Genomic DNA, 15,883 nt, shown 5'->3' with positions numbered 1-15,883 from the left:
GATCAACTCATGTGAGATTTCCTTCAAATAAGGTCAAGCAATCATGGGTTATAATTGATCATCATCCCTTGATGAAGCTTTATCTTTTGCGCCATGATAACAACTACTAGTAGTAAAATTAATGTTAGTTAATTCCAAATATGATTCTTGAAAACTATGATTTGACAGACGCAATTTTGCAATCATAATCCACTTTGGTATAGTTTTTAAGAGACCACTCTATGTTCAATGGTACATTACGAAATGTCAATAAATGTACCAATTTTTTTATTCACAAGGCTGGCGTTTCCTTTCATTCATTGCTTTTCAATATGATTCAATCTTGTTTCTTCATAAACACATAAATTCACCTGCAATCTTGACATATCTAAGTATGCATGCGCAAACCAGTTGAACGAGGCGTGTGACGGAACTTTTAAATGGCAAAAGTAGCGACTTCATGACGAACTTTGGACACGAGATTTGATCCACGATTCAAGATTACGAAACTCCTCGTTGTTTAAGGAGTGGCCGAGACCGGGGTAGGCCTGAAGCAAACACCAATTACGCACGCAAACGTTTGCGATAGTACATAGTATTATCCAATTAATGCGAGTAATGATTGAGAGAGCAAGGACAGAATGCTAAAACAAGAAGAATCATGATAATGCAACTGGGTAGCATACTATATATGGAATGGAGAATGGTAATACCTTGAATTCACAGCTTACGCCAGCTTTTTCGAGAAATGGAGGACCAGCTTGTCCAGCTTCGAAGAGTACAGTTCTATCAGCTATGCCATGGGACCACAGGATAGGTGTCTGTTTGCATTTTCACATTATTTAAGACGATGATTCTTTATATCAAAATAACTTCAATCTAGGTAAGGGGCCTCTAATATAGTCTATGTTTAAAATAAATGGAAAAAACATTATACCAGGTATAAATGAAATGGCAGGTAACAAGAAACTCTCTGTGTGTGTGATCACGTAATTCAGCATGAAAAAATCGATCAAGGCATGATGCCGAGTTACATCTTCGTTAACGTTTAGTAGAGTTAATGTTAGTCTGAAATTTCTAGTGTTTTAAGCCTTCTGAAAATCAAATACAGCCTTCACAATCCATATAACATATCAAAAGTTTCATTTAGACACCAAAAATAACAACTTTTAGACCTTCTAAAGTCCAACCTTTTGGCATCCCTTCAAAGATTCAGATTAGTAAAGGAATTCAAGGTATTCAATGATCATAAAACATGAATTAGCAAAAGCATTAGCATTCAGATCGGAGAGGTTCAACAAATGAGAAAAGAAATGACAGTGAGGAGAGGTGGACATACCTTTTTTGCATCTTCTGCAACCCTTTGTAAAATTGAAGAGTTAAATGGAACCCAACCACTAAACACAGCACCTCCACCCAGAGTTTTCGGGTAAAGCAGAACGCTTGCCAACGTTAAAGCACCTAGAAGATTGTATTTGTTTAATTACCCAAGCTTTAAACACAAATTAGATGCACGACTTTAAGAGAGAAGACAGGCACACCTCCTTGACTGAACCCGCATATAAAGACATTGCTAGGATTGGTGCCTGCTGCTATCTCTCTGTCTATCATTGCATGGACATTTTGAACTGCTTTGAGCACGCCGGCTTCATCTTGTGGAGAATCCTGTTGGGCGATCCTAACTCATATCAGATCAAGTAAAATATAGAATAGTGGTAACTGATCTCTTATAAACAAGTACTGTGTAAATCTTATTTCAGAGCAATGGCCGAGTTCACTAAATGGCGACCATTAGTATACAGAAGAAACAATTACTCCCATGTTGAGATAAGAACAAGGTTCTCACAGATCAATGGAAATACTGTAATGTTTCATGTAGACAGTTCTACACATTAGTTGCACAGAAACGGAATTATATTGGTCAAGAGTTGAATAAAGTTGCATTGTTGTGTGTAAAGAACATCTCGTTAAGCTCAGTTACAATACAAATGGAATATACAATGAGAAGAAAAATATGTAAACTTGAAATTAATCAGAATAATTAGAGGCAGGCAGAACTCACAGCTGTCATCGGTAATTCGTGAATGTCAAACCATGAAGGCATCACTGAACCATCTACAAGAAAAAGGTTAAGTTAACACATGGTAAAATATGGATCAAAGGAACTAGTAATTCAATTGCATCTGGATTCTGGAAATATAAGACAACAGAAATCAAGCGATCTGCACTTAAACAATATTCGCTTCCACAAATACTTCTCAATCAACTTCACCCCTCAAAATTAGTATAGTAGAAATTTAAAAGAGTTAGAGAAACGAATTAGAACGTAAAGATCCTAAGTGGATAGTACCTCCGGCAACTTGAAGACAACAAGATTAAGAAAAATGCTCAAATGTATGCCAGAAGGTATGAGATTTGCTAGCTATCCAAATTAACTTGAAGACCCAATCCGGAGTCGCAAAAAAATGCTGTTTTCACTCCCGAACTAAATGTAACGAAAGAGCTAATTCTTTATCCCTTCCCAGTTGCCTATTTACTCAGAATCAACCAGGCGAAGACCCATAATTTTGAAAGATCAACTAGATATATAATACTAGCAAGAAGCATATAATTCAAATCACAGACATTGATCTGCCCAGTTTCCCAATGAACATTGAAAAATTAAACCTTTGCAATTACTATTCAGCAAATATTTTACCGAAAGCTACTCCTATGTAAGCAATCTTAAGGAAACAATTGAGTGAGTTGGAAGAGAATATTCAGTAAAGATAACCACAAGACTAATCGATTATGAAGATAATACAACATGAAAGCCAATTCATTATACACTCTAACCAAAAGACAGTAAAAACCCTAATTTTCGGAAACCCCAAAATTAAGAATCAATAGGTAACACAAATTCACAATGTCGGAGCAAAATCCGGATTCACGGATCAGCAAAGCGATGCAAAATGAGATAAGACTTACAATTACAGGTGACGGGATTGTTTGGGGCGGAAGGGAAGGACCACTTGGCGTTGGCGAAGACGGGAGAAGTGAAGAGGTTCTTGATAGGTTCGTTGGCGGGGCCCGAATCGCCGAGGCCGTGCAGCCACAATATGAAGGTACGGGCCATGGGGTCGGGCTTGATCGGAAGCGGGGTTTGGTGATTGAGAAGAAGGAAGGAAAGGGTGATTCCGAAAGTGAGTGTGAAGAGCGCAAATGACTTGGCCAGTGTTGGCTTCATCTCTGCTCGCTCATGCCTGCGCCCGTTTTCTGCGTTCAGGTAAAAACGTTGCAGCTAATCTACGTTTTCTCCTACCAGAAAATGAAAATTAACAAAAAAGGTTTCGATTGAAAATTCTTCCTTCTTTATTTTCTGTTTTAAGGAAGAATTACATTATTATCAAAAATAAATCATGTAAATATTTGTAAAAAAAAATGGAACTCTCCGTGCTAGTTCAAGTTGGCAATAAATCATAAAAGATGGTCAAATTCTGTTTTTTTCTCGTACTTTTTAAAATCTGAAAATTTATTCATGAAAGATGAAAATTTCACGTTTATCGACCAGCCTCATTTACGGCGACATATGCAATGATGTAGCAACTGGTTTTAACACGACACTCGCCATATAAACATGTGTTACCCTAAAGAAGTGAGTTAAAATAGTCATAAATTATAACACTACCACGAGTTTAAAACCAACGGAACACCACATCATTGCATATTTCACTAAAAATGAAGCGTGTGTGAAAATTGAGAATTTTTTTATCTTTCGTGATACGGAGTATGTTTTTTTGATTTTGATAAAATGGGACAATTCAAAATTTGTCCATCGGAGTTAGCAAACACTACATGCTCTAATTTTTTTACATCGTCGCTTGTTTGATTCCCTTAGTTGTTTTTATAATAAATCATCAAACATTATTAACGTAATTAAGGGGCTATAACTATATCAACGAAATCTTTTGATAATTGGTGGTTATTTGTTTGTCAGTAAATTTAGTTACAATTTTTCAATGCACTCTGTCAGTTGTACTACTATTAATTGACTTTACAGTGTATACTGTAAGATTACGTTTATAACTAAAGACTGCATAGTTTGTGGAATGAACACTTAAGAATTAAGATATCAAAAGCCGAGCCTTGTAACGTGCGCTTGTGACCCAAGTGGCGGGCAATGAGGGAATTGAAGGTTGGGCCGAGATTGTTTGGCTGGGTCATGGGCTGCTATATATGGTCCGCCCGTTCCAAGCAGAGGAGTTGGGCTGTGTAGCTTATTTGAATGAATGGGCTATGCGACCTTTAGAGAGGAGGGCACTGCGTCAGGCTGGTTTCACAGAGCAACGTTAACTTCCCGCTCTCTAGAGTGGAAGGATAGCATGCCTCTGTAGCCCTGGCGCATCAAAGCTAAATGCCTCTCATTAACACTAAGATATCAAAAGAAAAGAGAAGAAAGAGGAAAAAGAGAAAATCTGGGTTTAAACTAGAATCAACTAATTTTAAGTAATCTGGGTTTAAACTAGAATCAACTAATTTTAAGTAATCTGTGTTTAAACGAGAAAAACGTATCCACGATTTAATTAAAGAACAAGATTTTCATTTCATTCTTCACCAACTATAATCAACAATCAGCTCATTTCCCTACTACAAAAGAATGAAAGACTTCCTTTTAACTCTGACTCATCCTTCTAAGGTGGTGAATAAGAGAGACACTTCTAAGGTGAATAGGATTATAGGAGAGACAAAAACCAGAAAAAAAAAATCATCAGCATAATACTGCAAACTACAAAAGGCATCACAAAGGAAGAGAGCAACAGCAACATAAAGACCTAAGGTGAATTTACACAGCAGGCTGAAACACCGACCCACCAAGGGAAATGAATCATAATCATATCTCCGATTCTCCATAAATGCAACTGCGATTGAAAGAGTGGAAGATGGGGAGACAGCTTTGAGAAAATCAAATTTAAGAGCAACTTATCACCTAATATAATTAGAAACAATTCTTGATACATTTTCCTTAGGCAATGCATTCAAGCTCTGTATGTAAGCTTTAAGCCTCTCAAAAATGATAAAATCATAAAACTAATAGTTTTAGAAATCAATGCAGCCAACTCTATACAACAATCACCATCTTGAAAGTCAGTTAAAAATCCTCAGCAGAGCAGAGTTGAAAAAAAGAAACTACAAAAGACATCACAAAGGTGAATTTACATTGATAATATTTAATAGCTTCCCTCATTTTACAACCTAACAAGAGGAATTGAATCATATGTGTATCTTCATTAATGCAAACGAGATTCAAAGAGTGAAAGAGGACGAGACAAAATCAAATTTAAGAGCAACTTATCATCCAACACAATTAGAAGCAATTCTTGACACATTTCCAGACAATGCATACATAGTAAGCTTAAAGCCTCTACGCCTCAAAATGGATAACACCATAGTTTTACAAATCAATGCAGCCAGCAGCCAAGCCAACTCTATACAATACAGCAGTCACCATCTTCAAAGCAGGTTAAAAAATGACCAGGTTCTCAATCTCTAGCTTCATTAAATTCCTCAATTGTTTCCCTCATCTCATCTACCTGTGCAATCAGATATTCCAATTTCTTGCAACAGATCTCGTTCGATATTCTCGGAACATAATCACACTTCTCAAAAGGCCGATACTCACACGCGCTCTTGATTTCCTCTCGCAGCGTCATCTGAATATCCTACCAACCCAATCAAACACAAACCCCAACAACAATCCTTCTTAGCCCCTCCAAAAACTAAAAATTCCTAAAAAGTAGACACTATCACTTCAAATTAAACCAAATTAGGGCAATACCTTGACTGATTGCATGAATTCGCTGCAATGGCTGTTCACGAGCTCCTTCCTAGGACCGCTAGGGTTTGCCATTTCGTCCATTATTCCGCCTGCTAGCTCTAGCACCCTGACTATTCTCTGCACACAAAAAAATCGATTTATCCAAATCAAGTGTTTGCATTTATTACCACTGAGATTGGAAGAATATACCTTTTCGACGTTTTGTAGTCGCTGCAGTGAAGTAGTCTGGCTCTGTGGATCCATGGTGGCAAAGATTAGGGCTCGCGATTTGGGGGAGGAGGAGTTGCAGTGGTTACGTTGATTTTATTAAAATAATAATAATAATTTGAATATAAAAGGGAAAGCGAAGAGAATAATATCGTAAATGGTGGGCCAATAATCCCACCTTATATAGAAACATTGAAAGGCCGTATTTGTTGAACCAAAACAGCCCATTCCATTTCTCCAGCCAATCGGCGCAGAGAGAGAGAGAGAGAGCGCTCCAATGGCGTCGAAATTTCAAGCCCTATGGAATCATCCAGCTGGTCCTAAAACCAGTAAGTCCAATCTCATTGCCATCTCCTTTTTTTTGTGTCTTTCCACATCGTTTCGCATGAATGTTTATGTTACATTCTTCTTTCTTTCTTCAATCAAGCACTGGTTTCGCGTTTAATCGGCTGTGAAATTCGCAAAGAATTTTTTTTTCCTTTTTTGGGGATTATTGATTTTATTTCGTGTGAGTCGTGTTTCGGTAATTGGAGCGCGATTGCAATTAAGTTTGGTGTATTTGTGAAAATTGGGATTTTAATCTTGTTTGCTGCCAATGCATCACTCATCTGCCGTTCAATTCTCGTATTGTAATTGTAAATTTTCGAATATGTTTATGTTTGATAATCCTAGTTCTTTGATTCACAAGCCCTTCTATGTATTTGGACTCTTGAGATTGAATTTGATGTATGTTACTATGTATAAATAGACTTGTGTTGCATATGTTTTACGCTGCAGTTCATTTCTGGGCTCCGACCTTCAAATGGGGGATTAGCATAGCCAATCTTGCCGACTCTAGTAAGCCCCCGGAGAAAGTTTCGTATCCCCAGCAAATTGGTTAGTGATGATTGGTGATTTTTGAACTCCTAGTTACTTTGGATGATCTGGTGATTTGTTTGTTCTGTTTAAGTGATGCAGCATAGACTCTTCTCCTTCGAGCTTCGTGTTGTTTGCTCATAATAAATTTGTTTTGCAGCTGTCACAGCGACTGGAGTTATTTGGTCGCGTTACAGCACTGTCATCACTCCTGTAAGTTGATACGTCGATCCAATATGATTGTAGTGGTCGGTAAAAGAGTATCTTTTTTCCTTCATGTTTTGAATAATCCAATATGATTGTAGTTGATACTATGTTCATTAATTTCGGATAACTTGTGTTTGATGCCAAATTTTATCTGCAAGGCTTATCCCGACTTCTTACTCTTATATAGTTGTAGATAATCTAACATTAGAAATAAGTTCCCCCTGATGTATTGCCTCTTTTCTAATTCATGGCTATATGAAATGTGTTTGTCTTCAAACCTAGAGTAACATTGTTGGACAAGAATTCACCTCAAATATGATACCATGTCCAATCTAATAACGCAAGTGACTGCAATGCTGCTTAAGTTCAGATTTAAAGAAGATTACATCTTTATGTATTTTCTTGTATTGGCTTTGTTTAGTGATGATGTAACTGCCTTCCTTTCACCTCAATCATCATTTCTCATTTTTGTTTGCTGAAAGTTCCATAGGTATATCATTATGAGTGGTAGAGAAAAGAGTGAAACTAGTTCGTAATTGCAATATGCCCATCTTTTTGTATTTCCTGTGTTAAGAAGCAAAATTGCTTGAATTGGCCCAAATGTCAAATGTGTTACGGATATTAGACGAAAAAGCAAGGGTATTAAGAGATGTAGGGGAAAAACAAGAGTTCCACATGGTTGATAGCATGAGTGTGGAGATTGGGCATGTAAATAGAAATCTGTCTAAACAATCTGACTCCTAATGTTTGTATGACCTTTCACCTGTCTAGCTCCTTGCTTTCATGATGATAAATTGTCTAACAACAATTGGTTTTTCCTATGAACCAACTGCAGAAGAACTGGAATCTTTTTAGTGTGAACATTGTAATGGCAGGTACAGGCATTTACCAGCTAACGCGAAAAATTCGGTAAGTTAGTCTGTACACATGTTGTTGTTATGTTTCTGAAGCATACATACACTACAAGACATGCCAATATTGACCACCTTAGCTATTTCATCTAACAGGCACGATTATTTCAATGACGACCAAGCTGCTGCGGCCAAAGAATGAGCACAACTGGGGCCAAATTCACCCCCTCCGTTTTACGTTTCATAATAATTCCGGACTCTGATCCTATCTTGTATTATAATATGTTCCAGATACTAACATATGTTTACAAGAATATTTCGAAATTTATTCTGAATATATGATGCTTAGAATGTCAACATTGTCATTTGTCATTTTAATTGGGAATAGTGACTGTGTTTCCCCTGAGATGGGCATTGGTAACAATATGATCATCTTGAACACAAAAGATTAGAAGCTCCCAAAAATGTGAAGAACGAAGTGGATTTTAATTTTTTAACAATAAAATAATTACAAGTACAAGTAAATATAATTATTTACTAATACTTGAGCACAAGTATTACAAGAAAATAATCGCAAGTATTAGTAAATTCATGTACGTGAGCCTCTGCAGGGAAACAAGAAGTGGGTGGCTGGAGAAAACGGCGTCATGTGATTTCATGATCTCTTTCACAACATCTACTAAGGAAATCACAATGACTGGCCGGAGTCCGAGCTTGATGGACATGATGGGGCCGTACTTGTTGGAGAGGCGGCGGAGGTACGTGTGCGGAGATCATCCGTTGAAGTGTTGCAGAATTCCGATGAAACAGCATCCCTAGCGGCCCTGGCTGATGGAGTTTCGTGGCATGCTTAAATTTTTGTGCATGGAAGTAGATAATGATGATTATTGGGAGAGACAAAAACAAGAGAAGAAACATCATTTCTTAGTTGGTTTGAGAATTGAGATAGTTTTGTGTCGAAAAATGACGCACAATCGCCATAATCTATATAGCAATTTATCAAATCGAATCTACATCATGATTAGCTATATATATTGATATAACTACTTGATAAGATCGCCGACTGCAATGGCGGATATAGGGGGGAGGCAACCGCGCACTCTTGGCCGCTCGGAGAGCCTAAAGTTTCCCTAAAATCGAGCCGAAAATAGCATATCCGCCCCCTCCGTGGAGTGTAGCCCAATGGTTTGGTTTTTGGGTTTTTAACTAAGAGGTCTATGTTTCAATTCTCAACTGGAACATATGTTTTCCATTCTTTACTTTTTTTATTTTACCAATTCATATTTCTTCTTATTATCAAAATTATACCTTTAAATACTTTATGAAATCGAAACTTTTACTAATTTGCTTATAATATGTTGTTATATTTATTCTTTAGTTAAAATCCTTTTTTATTTTGTGTTTTTTGTCCTAAAGTATTTATAATTTGTGAACCATGTATCTTACTCTCTATGTAGCAAAATAAACATTTTAAATATTTTTGAAATCTAAATATTTATTACTCTACTTATATCCAGTGGCGGACCTACTAAGAGCCATGGGAGATCCATGGAACCCCCAGAATTTTCAGTAATTATTATATATATATATTAATGCTTATAACAAATACTCTTAGTAGTGCAGTTGGTTACCTTCTTTGCCTTCAGCGCTGGGATTGGTGAGAGTTCGACTCCCAGCTGTAGCTATATTTTGCTCCACATTTAATCATGATTAAGAGCACTCCCAATGCTCTCCCTAAAAACTCCTTTATTTCTCCCTAACTCCGGCCACATCAGTACCAAAATTTATCCCCAACTTTTAGCCAACTGCTCCAATGGTTTCTCCATTATTTCTCCCTAACTCAACATTTCATTTTTACATCATTACTAATTTAATTGTTTTATTTTTGTATATAATAAAGCTAGCTAATTTATAAGACAAGACAAATAATAGTAATAAAGTTCGTTGTATTAAACACGAGTAAAAAATTACAACGACGAAAATTAAAAAAAAAAATAGGGGGGAAATTATTTTAAATTAATTATTAAATTTTAAATTTATAGGGAGGGAAATTAAAAAAAAAAAAAACTATTTTTATCGCCGGATTATCGTCCACAGTGGTCGGCGAATTTTCGGGATTCGGCGTTAATTCTACCGAATTAACGTCGGATTATCGCCGAATCCTCCCCATTGCCGGCGAATTTTCGGCGATAATCGACGATAAAACGCCGGATTTAACGCCGAGTGCATTGGAAGTGCTCTAAGAGTTATCACTCTCTTTTTACTTTTTCTTACACATAAATGCGCTTATTTTCCTCTTACATATAAATGTGCTTATTTTCCTTATTTACATTTGAGAGTTCGATCATGATTTAGAGTTATCACTCTCTTTTTACTTTTTCTTACACATAAATGCGCTTATTTTCCTCTTACATATAAATTTGCTTATTTTCCTTATTTACATTTGAGAGTTCGATTCTCACTGTAAGAGCAATTACTGTATTTTTTTTCATCTTATATTAATTTTTCTATTTTATTTTTATGTGTTCTTATTTATGTCATTTTTTATTTTAGTTTTACATTGTTAATATTAATGATTTACTTTAAGTCTTTCTTTTCTTCAATAAATTTATTTTAAAAAAACTCTCTTTTTCAACAAAGTTGTTTTTTTTTTTTTGACGTTGTATCTATCAACGATCGCCTTACCCATGCCTCTAACTTTTATAATTGATTTTCTTATTAGTCTTACTTTTAAAGTATTAGTTTTATAATAAATGTGAGTAGGAATGAGTTAGTGGAATATGGTGTTCACTACCAAAAGTAGAAAAAGTGAACTGTGTCAAGTATTCGGGGACGGACCGAGTAATATTTACAATGGTTTTGAATGTATATATAATTACAATAATTTTATATTTTAAAATGAATAATAATTTGCAAGCTAAGGCATGTTTATATTTTATTAACAAAGCTAGTGCTACTTAAATATTAATATAATATTATTTATTTTATTATTAAAAATAATATTAAATTTAATATTTAAATATTAAATATTAAATTTATTAATATTTAAAATATTAAATTTCGCTCCCGCCATTTCCGGGGTCTGGATCCGCCACTGGCCGACTCCACATACACATCCGATATATTTGCTATACATGAATACCCCTTACATAAGTATCATATGGTTATATAACTACTTGATAAAATCGCCGATTGTACATACATATCCGATATAGTTGCTACATATGCAATACTCCCTACATAAGTATCATATAGTGATATAACTGATATAACTACTTGATAAGATCGCCGACTACACATACACATCCGATATAGTAGCTATATATGCGATATTACTAAAAGTATAATTATTTATCAAGTTCAATATGGAATTAACCGTCTAACCTTATCCTTTTCAAGTCCAATATGGAAATGGTGTAAGTTATGTTTTAACAAGTAAGTGTAACTGATTTTTCCCTGTTCAACTTGTGTCTATATAGGTATTATGGTCCTGTTTGACACCGGTGGTATCCTTGCTCAAAGGGCAGTGCCGATTCTTGCGAAGGACACCTCAATTTCAATAGAATATAGTGTACATTTATGATTACAATTTTTATAATAATATTCTTAAAATTTATATTGTTACATTTACTTGTAATAGACTTGAATATTATTTTAAAACGTTATAAATAATAGAGTAATAATTATGATTATACACCATAAAATTGAATCAGAATACAGAAAGAAAATTAAGGCAATGTGCAACAGACCGGCCCAACCCAATATCCTTTGGTGGGCCTTAATTAATTGCTAGGGTTTCCGCTTCTGTTCTATATAAACCGGAAGGGAGCTCTTTCTCATTTCATCAATCCAAACCAAAACCTCTCTTCTTCCGCTCTGCTACTCAAATTATATCTTCAGTTTTGTAAATTGATATCCCCTTTTTATTGATTATTTTCTTTTAAACGAATTTGAGAGAAAGCTACATGTACTCCAAGTAAGGGTGAAACAATATCCTTAAATCTTGATTTGCCGGATTCGGCTGTAGCTATATTAATCGGAGAAGTTATCTGGCCGGTTGTTGTTCTTTGTCGACATATCTGCTTACCGAATTTCTCACATTTTCTCTCTTTTCTCTCCAATTTATTTACTACTACTTAAATTTTCAGTTTTTTTTTTAACAATTCGCTTTTGTTATACAGCAACATCCTATCTTAGGGATATGATTTGCCCCATTTTTATTATTTATTACTATTATTTTTATTAAGATTGATTAGCTTGGCGCATTTGGTTATTACGGTAAATGTGCAAATTACATTTACGAGTCATGTAAATCAAACTACTTGTGAAAGCACTAAGTATTCGATTATTTGCTTGATGCTTTCTCCTTGTATGGACTGAGGGTGTCTCCGGCGTCGCCCCTCCCACTCATCCTTCCCATGCCACGTCAGCACTAACCCCTCCCATTCCACTGCCACATCACTAGTCTTTCCCACAATTAAATTAATTCACATCACTAGTCTTTCCCACAATTAAATTAATTCACAATTTTAATTCACGGAATTAAAATTCGACACAAATACGAACGGAAAATACGAATATTTCAATAAAAAAAAAACATACATCATTCGAAAAAAAAAAAATTACATAGTAGATAGAAAAAAAAATAACTACATCAATGTCCACCCCTCTGCGTCCAAACCTCTTCGATGATATCCTCCTGAAGTCGAATATGGGCATTTTTTTGTCGCATGTCGGCAAATGCGCGCAACCGCTCAACCTCTCCATGAGGTACCCCCATGTTCACATTCGCGGTGGCCACGCCGTGGCTTGGACCGGCACCCGTGTCATCTTCGCTGGTCCACTGAGTCAGTTCGTCCCCTTCACTCTCGACAATCATGTTGTGCAAAATGATACATGCGTACATGATGTCGCCGATGTTGGGAATATACCACTGCCGTGCCGGACCCCTCACCATCGCCCATCGACTCTGGAGCGCACCAAATGCGCGCTCAACATCCTTGCGCGCTGCCTCCTGCCGGGTCGCAAAGTAGGACTTCTTCGGCTCGACCGCATGCTTGATCGTCTTCACAAAAACGGGCCAGTTTGGGTATATCCCATCCGCCAAATAGTACCCCATGTTGTGCTGGTTGTCTTTGGCGACGAAACTGATGGCGGGACCAATGCCATTGCACTGATTGTTGAACAGGGGCGACGACTGGAGGACGTTGATGTCGTTGTTCGACCCGACCACTCCAAAATAAGCATGCCATATCCATAGCCGGTAGTCAGCTACAGCTTCAAGGATCAACGTGGGATGCTTGGCTTTGAAGCCGGAAGTGTGTATCCCCTTCTAGGCGGCGGGGCAGTTCCTCCACTCCCAATGCATACAATCGATGCTGCCCAACATCCCAGGGAACCCGTGCACTGACCCGTGCATATTAATCAGCCGCTGGCAGTCTCCGGGGCTCGGACGCCGAAGATACTGATCCCCGAATATCGCTCTAACGCCCGCGCAAAACTCCAACAGACACTGGATGGCTGAAGACTCCCCAATGTGGAAGTACTCGTCGAACATGTCGGCCGGGCCTCCGTACGCCAGTTGCCTGATTGCGGCCGTACACTTCTGTATTGGTGTGTGTCCGGGTTTGCCAGCCGCATCCTCCCTGATTCTGAAAAACTCATACCTTCTCTCTAACGCACCAACGATATGCATAAACAGAGGACGGTGCATCCTAAAACGCCGGCGGAATAAGTCATCCCCAAAACGCGGCTCTGGAGCAAAGTAGTCCTCATACAACCGTTGATGTGCAGCAATATGGTCCCGGGGTACATGCCGTCGGCGATGGATTGGCCGAGGCACGGCCGCCGCCGCCTGCTGCTGCCTCTGCCGGATCCGTCGATCAATCGCCGCTTGCACAGCGAGATCCAATTCATCATCGCTAAAGCCATCACTATCACTAGCGCCTCCGCCACTACCACCCGCACGACTACTCGCCATTACAGATAATTGAAAAAAGAGGTTTAGAGAGAGAAACTTGTCAACACAAGTGGTGTGAATGAAATGACGTTGGAGGAGTCCTATTTATAGAGTTTAAAAAAATAATAATAATAATAATAATAAAATGTCGGACGTCCGAGTGGGACGGGCGACCTTCGCCACAGTAGCGCCCGTCCCACTCGCCCGTCAACGGGAGGGGCGAGCCCATCGCAGGGGCACTCGGGACGGGCGTGGGCGCCCTTCCCGCCCACTATGGCGCCCGTCGGGTCGCCCGTCCCCGACGGGCGAACGGGAAGGGCGCCGTAGGAGACACCCTAAGGACTTAACCAAAGATGAAGTTCTATATCATTCTGTCATCATATGTTGTCACCTAATTATAGAATACTTTATTAATTCTTATATTAGAAATAGTTCAAAATTAAAATGTTGTGAGAAGTAACGGAGGTGAGAGTATCGCTTAACATGACTGTTAAGCATTAAAATTGAGTACCTGTTTGTAACGGCGGAAAAATGACCAAAGTTTATGAAATACCTGAATAGAAATCACAATGTCTACTAATGTATAACTAACAAAAATCAACAAACTCTATCTGCAATTTCATTAAAAGCAGCAAATAAACAATTTGTAATCAAATTGTATTATCACGACTCAGTAACGTTTTAAACTTCTCTATCAATTTAATAGTAGTAATGATAACCTTATTACATCAAATTTTAATTTTATTAATAGTAGTAATGATAACCACATTACATCAAATTTTAAAAGTGGACGGTTGTCGAGATGAGATGGATAATAGAAGTAATTGTCTCAACTTTAAGATGTCATATTAATACCTTTACCTCCTCTAAAGATTGACAAGTTTGACAACATCTAAAAACAACCAATAAAGAAAGACTCTAGTATTCACGACATGCTGGTGCGTAGTGGTTCCTATTTACCCTTGTTTGACCTATGAATTAAGGAGAAATATCTTACTGATTGAACTACACTTCATAATTGTCCACTTATGCTCGCCCTGGATTTACAATTTGATAGGATCTTCAGATTCTAAATTTTTCCCACCTATACTAACCACGAGACAATGAATATTTGGATGACTCTTAATTCTTCCCACCTATACTAACCACGAGATATGCTCGCCCTGCATATACAATATGATAGGATCTTCAGATTTGCAAATCACAATACACTACACTTCTCGTGCCTCTTAGGAAGAGCCGTCTCTAGATGTCAATAACCAAAATATCCTAAATGTTCAATAATAGCTGTGAAATGTCAATAATTCTTTAATATACATAATATCCAACTTTAAACAATACCCCTAGCCAAAAAACCTATATTGTTCAAAGTTACATTAAAAGACAATTCAATTAAATTAACCACCAGTTGAAAGCAATAAGCATAATATTTCTAGTCCAATAACAAAACAATGAAATAACTAAACATTTTCCATAATTCACAAATTCTAAATCTAATAAGTATAGTTTGATATTTTGCAGAAGTCCTGAAAATGATCTGGTAATAAAAGAGTGTCAGGAACCTTGAGGCAAAGATGGTTTTCTGGAAATGTGGCAATTCGTGAACTTGTAAGGAGAGCTACATGTAGACCTCATGTTTAAGGCTTGGTTTGATTCTTGAAATATGTTTTCCTCCTCATTGCTGGCGTTGATGGAAGTACTGACACATGCAAATGGGTTCATTTGCTATGTTATCTCCATGGATTCCTTACAGATTCAGTGTTAAAATTGAAAATAAATACGGAATATGTACTTAGTTGTAGTTGTTTTTATGTTTTAGCACTTTATTACGAGTTGTATTTTGTGCCTATGTATAAGGCATTTCTTTGTAATATGCAATTAACACTTTCACAATGTAGTCATCAAAGGAACTTCCTCTCTCCATCTCTTTAGTCGACGGTTTCCTCTTTTGGCTTCTACATCAATATGCTTCTCCATTTTTAACATTCAGAAAAATGGATACTCATAGTG

General features: G+C 37.2%; 3 protein-coding genes and 2 non-coding genes across 7 annotated transcripts; 3 read left to right on the top strand and 2 right to left on the bottom strand.

Annotated features, from left to right (window-relative positions):
• Positions 1 to 222: 222 nt before the first annotated feature.
• On the bottom strand, positions 223 to 3,285 carry LOC148931682 (putative carboxylesterase SOBER1-like). Its single transcript, XM_089064142.1, has 6 exons — positions 2,947 to 3,285; positions 2,042 to 2,094; positions 1,521 to 1,644; positions 1,319 to 1,440; positions 693 to 800; positions 223 to 527 (listed from the first exon to the last, which is right to left on the bottom strand). The coding sequence occupies exons 1-6, from the start codon at positions 3,203 to 3,205 to the stop codon at positions 438 to 440; spliced, it is 756 nt and encodes a 251-aa protein (XP_088920268.1). The 5' UTR covers positions 3,206 to 3,285; the 3' UTR covers positions 223 to 437.
• An 811-nt stretch (positions 3,286 to 4,096) lies between these two features.
• On the top strand, positions 4,097 to 4,399 carry LOC148931681 (signal recognition particle RNA). Its single transcript, XR_016136136.1, has one exon.
• Positions 4,400 to 5,270: 871 nt separating this feature from the next.
• Positions 5,271 to 6,185, bottom strand: LOC148931680 (mediator of RNA polymerase II transcription subunit 11). 3 transcript variants are annotated; one of them, XM_089066015.1, is made up of 3 exons: positions 5,984 to 6,185; positions 5,795 to 5,911; positions 5,271 to 5,669 (listed from the first exon to the last, which is right to left on the bottom strand). In XM_089066015.1, the coding sequence occupies exons 1-3, from the start codon at positions 6,035 to 6,037 to the stop codon at positions 5,499 to 5,501; spliced, it is 342 nt and encodes a 113-aa protein (XP_088922141.1). In that variant the 5' UTR covers positions 6,038 to 6,185; the 3' UTR covers positions 5,271 to 5,498. The 3 variants fall into 3 exon arrangements, with proteins under 3 accessions (XP_088922141.1, XP_088922140.1, XP_088922139.1); XM_089066014.1 differs by having other exon boundaries at positions 5,271 to 5,678; positions 5,984 to 6,143; XM_089066013.1 differs by having other exon boundaries at positions 5,271 to 5,678; positions 5,795 to 6,152.
• LOC148931679 (mitochondrial pyruvate carrier 4-like) lies at positions 6,174 to 8,271 on the top strand. Its single transcript, XM_089066016.1, has 5 exons — positions 6,174 to 6,330; positions 6,779 to 6,877; positions 7,017 to 7,069; positions 7,899 to 7,972; positions 8,071 to 8,271. Exons 1-5 carry the CDS (start codon positions 6,279 to 6,281, stop codon positions 8,114 to 8,116), a joined length of 324 nt encoding a protein of 107 aa, XP_088922142.1. The 5' UTR covers positions 6,174 to 6,278; the 3' UTR covers positions 8,117 to 8,271.
• Positions 8,272 to 11,932: 3,661 nt separating this feature from the next.
• On the top strand, positions 11,933 to 12,017 carry LOC148931678 (small nucleolar RNA snoR109). The gene has a single exon (XR_016136126.1). It is a non-coding gene; the product is annotated as a small nucleolar RNA snoR109 (small nucleolar RNA).
• Positions 12,018 to 15,883: the final 3,866 nt, after the last annotated feature.

This window comes from Salvia hispanica, chromosome 2 (assembly GCF_029641045.1).
Source record: "Salvia hispanica isolate PSC_SH4W2 chromosome 2, Shi_PSC_v1, whole genome shotgun sequence".
Lineage (NCBI taxonomy): Eukaryota > Viridiplantae > Streptophyta > Magnoliopsida > Lamiales > Lamiaceae > Salvia > Salvia hispanica.
This window is presented reverse-complemented; position numbering and strand designations above follow the sequence as displayed.

Excerpts from the sequence above, each read along its gene's own strand:
- LOC148931682 (XM_089064142.1), bottom strand. The coding sequence starts at position 3,205 with ATGAAGCCAACACTGGCCAAGTCATTTGCGCTCTTCACACTCACTTTC. Across the intron at positions 1,441-1,520 it reads ATGCGGGTTCAGTCAAGGAG|GTGCTTTAACGTTGGCAAGC; the intron begins GTGTGCCTGTCT and ends ACAATCTTCTAG. Across the intron at positions 801-1,318 it reads TTGCAGAAGATGCAAAAAAG|ACACCTATCCTGTGGTCCCA; the intron begins GTATGTCCACCT and ends AAATGCAAACAG.
- LOC148931680 (XM_089066013.1), bottom strand. The coding sequence starts at position 6,037 with ATGGATCCACAGAGCCAGACTACTTCACTGCAGCGACTACAAAACGTC. Across the intron at positions 5,679-5,794 it reads AATTCATGCAATCAGTCAAG|GATATTCAGATGACGCTGCG; the intron begins GTATTGCCCTAA and ends TTGGGTTGGTAG.
- LOC148931679 (XM_089066016.1), top strand. The coding sequence starts at position 6,279 with ATGGCGTCGAAATTTCAAGCCCTATGGAATCATCCAGCTGGTCCTAAA. Across the intron at positions 6,878-7,016 it reads TTCGTATCCCCAGCAAATTG|CTGTCACAGCGACTGGAGTT; the intron begins GTTAGTGATGAT and ends TTTGTTTTGCAG. Across the intron at positions 7,070-7,898 it reads ACAGCACTGTCATCACTCCT|AAGAACTGGAATCTTTTTAG; the intron begins GTAAGTTGATAC and ends AACCAACTGCAG.